This window comes from Acyrthosiphon pisum, chromosome A1 (assembly GCF_005508785.2).
Source record: "Acyrthosiphon pisum isolate AL4f chromosome A1, pea_aphid_22Mar2018_4r6ur, whole genome shotgun sequence".
Lineage (NCBI taxonomy): Eukaryota > Metazoa > Arthropoda > Insecta > Hemiptera > Aphididae > Acyrthosiphon > Acyrthosiphon pisum.
This window is the reverse complement of record NC_042494.1, coordinates 115,300,544-115,309,479: the sequence shown is the minus strand read 5'-3', so window position 1 is coordinate 115,309,479 and position 8,936 is coordinate 115,300,544. Positions and strand designations below refer to the sequence as shown.

The 8,936-nt window shown below is 28.2% G+C and overlaps 2 protein-coding genes across 5 annotated transcripts in view; one reads left to right on the top strand and one right to left on the bottom strand.

The window, feature by feature from the left end:
- Positions 1-8,705, bottom strand: part of LOC100575496 — a 12,559-nt gene extending 3,854 nt beyond the window's left edge. The window contains exons 1-7 of one of the 3 annotated variants that reach the window (XM_008188214.3): positions 8,386-8,705; positions 1,881-1,934; positions 1,563-1,792; positions 1,249-1,454; positions 1,063-1,183; positions 698-1,006; positions 490-632 (exon numbers count right to left, since the gene is read on the bottom strand). In XM_008188214.3, the coding sequence (XP_008186436.1) occupies positions 490-632; positions 698-1,006; positions 1,063-1,183; positions 1,249-1,454; positions 1,563-1,792; positions 1,881-1,929 (1,058 nt within the window). In that variant the 5' untranslated portion in view covers positions 1,930-1,934; positions 8,386-8,705. The remainder of the gene's footprint in view (positions 1-489; positions 633-697; positions 1,007-1,062; positions 1,184-1,248; positions 1,455-1,562; positions 1,793-1,880; positions 1,935-8,385) is intronic. The other 2 variants (XM_003246755.4, XM_016807215.2) reach the window with 2 other exon arrangements.
- LOC100160792 (succinate-semialdehyde dehydrogenase, mitochondrial) lies at positions 4,892-6,850 on the top strand. Of its 2 annotated transcripts, XM_008188216.3 has the most exons (2): positions 4,892-5,050; positions 5,173-6,850. In XM_008188216.3, the coding sequence occupies exon 2, from the start codon at positions 5,204-5,206 to the stop codon at positions 6,674-6,676; it is 1,473 nt and encodes a 490-aa protein (XP_008186438.1). In that variant the 5' UTR covers positions 4,892-5,050; positions 5,173-5,203; the 3' UTR covers positions 6,677-6,850. The 2 variants fall into 2 exon arrangements, with proteins under 2 accessions (XP_008186438.1, XP_001949031.1); XM_001948996.4 differs by having other exon boundaries at positions 4,900-6,850.
- Positions 8,706-8,936: the final 231 nt, after the last annotated feature.

Genomic DNA, 8,936 nt, shown 5'->3' with positions numbered 1-8,936 from the left:
AAATATAATTTTTAAGAAAAACGTTTTATAAGCGATTTGAAAGTATGTAAAAAAATATTTTCAAAAAAACTTACACTTTTTGAAATAATGAGTGTTGTTTGATAAAAGAATCACCCAGTATATATATGTAATATTATGTACCTTGAAAATAATGATTATTCCCTGTTAAATTTTCTGATGTGCTTCTCAACTATTTTCTTACCATTGTGTGAGTATAGAATACTCGACAATGACAATACAAGTTAATGAGGTATGATTTAACACACAAACAAATTGTATGTGGATTTATAAGTTTGTATAATTGTATACTAGTAATGAGTATAGTTACAAATTGAAATTTTAATAATGATACAAAATTAGTTTGTTAAATAGAAGTGTTTTTAAATGAAAATTTTACGGTTCCTAAAAATAATTTGTTATACAGAGCTTTGTTAAATAGAGGTTTGACTGTATATAGCATACAAAATACAGAACTCTTATGAATATTACCTAGTATCATAATAATTTGTATTATTGATTCTGCATTTTTCATCCTCCAGTTTAATACTTGTTTGTTCAATTTTTTGTTTTTTTGTCAATTTTCTGAGTACAGATACAGACGATAGGAATACTATAATAGCAGAAATGAGAAGCTAGAAAATATTAAATAATAGTAAGGTAAAATTAATATTTATAGAATGTATTTGTTATAAATTACTTTAGGTTTTAAATGTTCAAAATGTTCAAAATTATTGATAACGCATAATAATGACCATAAGAACATAGTTATGGCGCTCAATTTGTCCAATGTACTCAAACAGTGATAAACTTGGCATGATGTACCACCTAGGCTAATCATTCCAATTGAGCGCGTTAGCGTTACAGCACTATTTTGGGATATCAATGGATCTAAATGTTGTGCTGCCCAATCACCCAAATAATTCTCAACACCAGAAGAGAGTACAAATACAATAAATGATAAAGACAGTGAACATATATCAGGCCAGACACCAACATAATGCATACCCTATAATACAAAATAATATTAATATTGAATAAAAATAAAATTTAAATATAAATCACTTTTTGATTATTATTTATTTTAGTTGATCTCAAGTTGTAACGTTGTTCTTGCAGTGATAGAACTTTTTGAGTGTATTGATTGCATTTGGAACATAACTTTAATGTTGCTTCCAAGTTTTCCCTATAAATAATTGCAAAGGATGATTAAACAAAATTTTATATTTTAGAAAATCTTTTTAACATTACTTGAACTTTTCAATTTCTCTATCAAAGTTTCTTTCTCTTGTAGGTACGAAACAAGCTAACTGTTTCACTTTCATTTCTTGAATAATATTACATTTATGACACAAACCATTTTTATTTTCCTTAACATCTTCTTGGATCACAGAAAAAACTGCCCTGTTGTACCTTTGATCATGTTGCTCAGGAATTGATTTGCTATAGCTTCCATCCTGAAAAAAATAAATATATTTTTAAAAGTTGATAAAAATTGATTAAACTAAATTAAAATATATATATATTATATGAATATATAAATATTTATACAATACAATACTTGCCTCTTTAAAACCATTAAACTGTCCACATTCAATGCATGAAAATTCAAATCGGTCCTCAAAAGCAACTTTAAAATTGGCATTGCAAAACCAACAATTTACATAGATTGGATAAAATTTTCTTACATAAATGTAGACATAGTAACAGAAAAGAGTTATTGTTATAGGTGCCAGGACTGATGGTACTGGTTTTTCATTGATATAATTAAAATAATTTGTGACATAATCTGAAACTATAAACATAATAATATACAAAATATACAAATATGTTAGACATGGATAATATTATATTACTATAATTTTTATATTAAATGTATTTACCGAAAGGAAATAAAGAATCGTTATTGAAATATTTCTTGAGCAGGTCCATAATATCTAGAAAAAAAATATATAGTCATATTACCTATATGTCTGAAACTCTTACCTATTCATAACTTTTTATACATATTAAATTTGTACTCGGCAATATAAAAAACAATTTAAGAATACAATTTTAAAATATAAAGTACCTACAGTGTCACTTAAGAATTGAAAAATGTCATAGTTTCATGTATGATTGGTATTTTTGTTCATTAAAATTTGCAACTTTTTAATTTGAATAAATAATTTCTTTTTATCTAATCCAATGACTACATGGCCTTTTTTCTTTTTAATTTACCAAAACATTATAAGTTGATATATGTTTGTATTTTAATTAAAATAATATTAAACTATTTTTTAAAAATGGAATGTTCATCATATTATCACAACATTAATCAATCACAATGATTTCTTATAAATTATATTATATTATTAAATTCAATTATGTATATTTAAGTTCATAATTGGCGCATCATTTTTTTTTTTTTTTTTTGATATTAAGACTAAATATTGTAGAATACTGAGATCTGGACAAAGACAATAATTATTCAATGTTTAATTTGAGCCTTTGCACAGTTTTTACTTAGTTAATTAGTAGGTAATTAGTATTCTTGACGTGTTGTGCTGACATTTTTTTTAGATTAATATTGTTTTAAGGTATTGAGGCTCATAAAGAGTTTTATCTCACAATTATTTTAAAATAATATAAAATGAAAAGTTTGATCAATACTTATTGGACACCCTGTATATATCACCCAGTGAAAAAACATTACAAATAGTGGTACTTATTTCGTATAATTCAAATTTTTTATCATCAAAAGTAATGTATTATAATTATAATACTAAGCTGATAATCTTTCAACATACAACACTATTGTCCAACGATAATAAAATATTTCATTGAACAAATATGGATTATTTAAGTGGCTAATGTTTTTTTATAATTCTTTTTATCTCTTATATAGCTAACACCTTACTAAAAACACAAACTTGTTGAGAAATCCTTAAAAATAAAATATTTATTATTCATAGTAAAATTAATATTAGAAATAAACAACAAAATTAAAATTGGACAGTTTGAATGTATCAATTGGGAGATTCTTACTTTTTATAAATATTTAAAAATGTTGTGGAAATACTTGATTATAGTTAGTATATAATGGATTTATTTTCAGTTTTAAAAGACCGTTGATGTAAAACAGAATTAATCATTATGAGCTTACACACCATAATAAAAGGGGAAGTAGCCCCTCTTTCAATCAAATACATAAATGGAACATTTCCCTTTTCCTGCTTAGTCATTATTAAGTCTAAAATAATTAAAAAATAAACAAAATGTTTTAAAATTAGTAACAAGCTTTTGGTATTTAAAATAATATTATTCAAATAATTCAAATAATCAGACTATCGGATAATCTTTATGTTAATTCTTATTAAATTAAATTGTAAAATATTTGATATTTTAATGACATTTAATTTTAATGGTTATCTAAGACAACATAGAAATAAGTCATATTGGATTTTCAAAGTACAATATAGACAATATATTGATTGATAATTACACGAGAACCTATTCTCCCATTGGTGACTTTTTCAACAAAGAAGGAAATATATACTTTTTAGTATAAAAGATCATAGCACCAGTGTCTTCTAATTTGGTAGGTGGGATTTTGGGCATGGTAACTACAACAATAGCTAGGTAAACAAATAATTATCTAAAAAAATCAACATTTCCTATAAACAACTTTGATTTTAATAAAAAGTTAGCTATATTTTTTTATTGAAACAAAGCATATACCCAATTCAATACAATCAATAACCATAGGGAGGGAAGCTTGTTCTGGAACCATAAGGCCTAAAAAAAACATAAAAATTAAAGATAAACTTTGAACCCTAAAACAATTAGGAATCTTCCAGCATGTATAAACCACAAACTAGAGTGATCATAATTTTCCTCTTCAAACAGGGATACTGTTTTTTAATTATTACCGATATCTATTTGATAAAATTATAAAATGCTTACTACAATAATTGATATGTTACTTAATTTTACTTTTATAATACGTATACCTATATAAATTAATATTTGATAGTGAAACAAATAACATTTGAATGCTAGTTTTTATAAAACATATTATATATATGATATTATGATGGATTTATAATAATATATAATAATTGTTATAATTATTTATAATAATTGATGTTAAATGTTATAGGTCAATGCCTCAATAGTTTCAATGTATAATTAAAACAACGGACCATAGGTAAAATTAGTTGAACCAGTAATTATCTTTGAAACTAGTATGAAACATAAATACATAACTCACATAAATATTATGTATTTATGTAAGTATAGAGAGTATAGTTATAAGATACAGTATAACACATTCAACTACCCAAAAGGCTATAAACGTATCGTATGCAAAAACTATTTAGGTGTCTACATTAATTTACACACTCAAGTTTCAAATCAGTTAAATTTAACAAGGAAGTGTGTGAAATTAATAATAATAAAGAACAAAAAGGGTCAGATTGAATGTCACGAACTCACGAGGGCCAGTAAAACGTATTTATTTGTTATGCTATTCGTCAACAAAAAAATCGAATCAGTTTTAATTTAGTACTACAAAATAATGGATAAAAACAATGCATTCCTCCAAGCCGTATGAAACCAAGTTTACAATAATATATGATGCCGACTAGCGATTTTTGGATTTAATATTCTAAAATGGTAAATAATGATATTATAGCCACCATCACGATTAAAGATGTGTCTATATCTAAACCTTTAATCGTGGGCACCATAATAAAATTGTAATTTGTAAAAACAGATAACAATGAATGACGTTCGAAATGTTAGAATAGCTTAATAATTGTGTTGGTAACACTATCAGCTGGTGATGGCGAGGTGAAGGGTGACCACCATCCACTTTCCCGCCGTAGCACTGCGATTATTGATAAAACTTAAAACTACTTCAAAGTTCAAAACGCCGATTGACGACCGACTAGACTGAGGATTTAGATTTAGTCGAATTACGATTATATCAAACATACGCACACTTCACACTTGAAATTGATAATTTAACGACCAGTTTCTAAAACGTTCAATCAAAGATCAATGTAACGAAGTAATTAAAGAAAATTAATTTTTTATTCCACACACCCAATTTAATTTAATTTGCTTATTAAATAATTGTTATAAATTGTTTTAAATTATTTAAATACGTTTTCATTTCAACATGTTACTTAGATCCTCGCAAGGCATTACCAGATCAATAATAATGTGTGCACAACGTTACTCGACAATGTGGCCTACCAAAGCTTATGTGAACGGCGAATGGTGTGATGCAAAATCTGGAAAGACTTTCGACGTTGTTAATCCGGCTACAGGAAAGACTATCGCTACTGTACCAGATTTGGATGCTTCGGATGTACAAGTGGCTATAAATGCTGCAAATGATGCATTCAACACATGGAAAAAGACTACGGCTAAAGAAAGAAGTGATCTATTGAGAAACTGGTATAATATTTTGGTTAAAAATAAAGATTATTTAGCAGACATTGTAACATCAGAGGCTGGAAAACCATTAGTGGAATCATTGGGTGAAGTGGCTTACGGAAATTCATTTGTTGAATGGTTTTCGGAAGAAGCTCGACGAACTTATGGGGAACATGTTCCTAGTCCAAATAAAACCAAAGAAATTTTAATGATTCGTCAACCGCTAGGACCAGTTGGTCTTATTACTCCATGGAACTTCCCAATTGCCATGATAACCAGAAAAGCTGGAGCTGCTTTGGCAGCAGGATGTACATGTGTCATCAAACCGGCAGAAAATACTCCAATCACAGCATTAGTTTTAGCAAAGTTTGCTGAAGACGCCGGCATTCCCAAAGGTGTAATTAACATTGTAACTACATCAAGAGAAAATACTCCAGAAATTGGTAAACTGTTATGTGAAAGTCCAGACATTTACGGTATATCATTTACTGGATCTACTGAGGTTGGAAAATTACTGTACAAACAATGCAGCAGCACAGTGAAACGTGTTGGTTTAGAATTGGGAGGAAATGCGCCATTTGTAGTATTCAATGAAGCAGACATCGACAAAGCAGTAGCTGGAGCAATGGCTTCAAAGTTTAGAAATTGTGGGCAGACATGTGTAAGTGCTAATAGATTCATTATTCAAAAAAATGTATTCACAGAATTTGTTGATAAATTGAAAGTAGAAATGGATAAATTAGTCATGGGTGATGGCAAGACTAGTGGTGTGAACCTAGGACCATTGATCAATTTTGCTCAGGCAGATAAGGTAGATAGAATAGTAAATGATGCTAAGAATAAAGGAGCAAAAATCATAACTGGTGGAAAACGAGCATTAAGTGTTGGTGAACGATTCTATGAACCAACATTAATTACAAATGTTACTAAAGACATGGCCTGTTACGTGGAAGAGATTTTTGGACCTGTTGCAGTATGTATTGAGTTTGATACAGAACAAGAAGGATTGGAGATTGCAAATAGTACAAACAGAGGGTTAGCAGGTTACTTTTACTCAAATGATTTGTCTCAAGTTTGGAGAGTAGCAAAGGCTCTAGAAGTTGGAATGGTTGGTGTTAATGAAGGTATAATATCAGCTACAGAAGCAGCATTTGGAGGTGTCAAAGAATCTGGTCTCGGTAGAGAAGGTTCTCGCCATGGTATGGACGAATATACAGAAATAAAATATATTTGTTTTGGAAACCTAGAATACTAATAAGTAATTTATTATTATCATATATTATGATTTATAATATTTTAATATTGTAAGTGAAATAGGTACTGAATATTAATGTCTTCCATTAAAATAAACTTGTCTTCCAAAAGTAATTTATTATTAAGTTGTTAAAATTGTTTAATATATATTAATTATAAATAATTCAGATTATCATTGCTTTGGCTTATTTTTTGAAGTATTGTTGATAATAATTATTGATTGAGTTAATAGTATTTGAAAAAAGCTATGTTTGCACTAGTTATGTGTAGTAACTTTACAAAATGTTTAATACCGAGCACGTGTTTAAAAAACAAGGATTATCTACCTACTAGTTGACAGCTGTTATAGATAATATTACAAATTTTATTGTTTTTTGTTTAAGTGCCTAGAGCAGTCACAATGTTTAACACGTTGACCGCCATGTGGCCACGGGCGGTCATTTGTATATTTCAAATTGTATGTTTTTGTGACCGCCGGCGGCCACAGTTGATCATTACTACTACGCCACATGACTGCCGGCGGCCATAAATGAATATGGTTTTATATTATTAACTTTTCCATGGCGCTACAATAATGCACCCAAAAAAGTGCCGTGGTGTAGCGGGAATCATTACAAATTTTTTGATGTAATAAATGTATAATATAATTTTTTTTTAAATTTTTAAACTTTTTTAAATGTAATGTATAATATACAAATTTGGAACGACACTGAAAAATATACTTGGCGTACAGATGATGCATAATCGTGTGACCCCCGGCAGCGGTCAACGTGTTAAGAGGGAAATAAGGGTCATGATCCCCCCTAGACATTATTAACTATATAAATAATAATTTTTTTTCAGGAATCTGTACCTATAGATGTTCAGTGTTTATAAATTATAATCACAGTCTCCACATTTTATTATTGGGTACATGTTTTTCCTCTGTATATACCTAAGTTAGTAAATAGTTAAAAGTAGAACTTTTGCACCAAAAGGATATCCCCCCCCCCTACTAGAAGACTTATCAAATCTGCTATTGACCCAGAGTATAGTGATTCAATAATATATACATTCATACCTAATATAATATAATAGGTGATAATAAGTACCAATCATATAATAAACAATAAGTTCTAGTTATAAAGTACAGTTCATACACATTTTATAGTTTATACTTAACAAATTTACATTTCCAGACTGAATTATATAGGTACTAAAAATACCAGGTACTACTCAGTTATATAGGTACTAAAAATAAATTAGGTAATGCAACGATTTAGAGTTTTTAAATAACTGTCGTTTACTTTAAATATATACTTTGTTGGACAATAATTTGCTTGGAAAAATTAAATCTTTTTAAAAATATTAGCTAATCCGTTAACATTTTTACAAGTTATACAACTTATAAAGAATCACAAACAAATAAGAATTAGGTAACCATGTAATAATAATTTTTACATACGTACAATTTATAATTACCTAGTAAATATTTGTATCTGTTAAGACTAAGTCAATTCGATAAGCAAGAAACAAAATTAATTAATACTTCACAATATTGTGTAAAAAATGAAATCAATCTACCAAACAGAGTAGTTTTCAATATTTATGTATGAACAAACTACAAAATAGTACAGAAAGAACTATTCATAATCAAGGTCTGAACGTGTTGCATAACTTAGGTATAAATTATAGTAATTAATAATATTATGTTATATTATAATACCATACCTCGAGGCTCGAATTGAATGGATTGATGACTGTTGTGAATGTACTCTATAGTCTATTACTTCATATTAACGGTTTTCAGCGACTGGCAAGTAAATTAAAAACGAAACAATCGAAAATTCGAAACTAGTAATAATTACGAGTCTACTAATTTAAGACGGTAATATTGTGATTTGTGATTCGGTAGTTTTGCCCGGTTATGGACGTTGTTGTTATCACTTTTGAAACGATTTGTAATCTGTTCGTTTAGGTTAAGTTTCGTAAAATAAAAAGCACGATTTAAGATATCTTAAATCGTGATAAAAAGTAAAAGCAAAATATTTAAAAACGCCGATCGACACGACGTTACGTCACAACGACTAATATCAATTTTTCAGCGTCCGTCGTAGGACCTACCGCACGTTGTAACATGATATTTTATTATTTAACCAACTTTACGTCGTGAATAAAATTGTCATACATTTGGACGAAATATTTTACTCCATGATGGTGGGTATTACTAATTGTATAATGTATTTAAATAATCAGTTAATTTATTCATTATGACAATATGA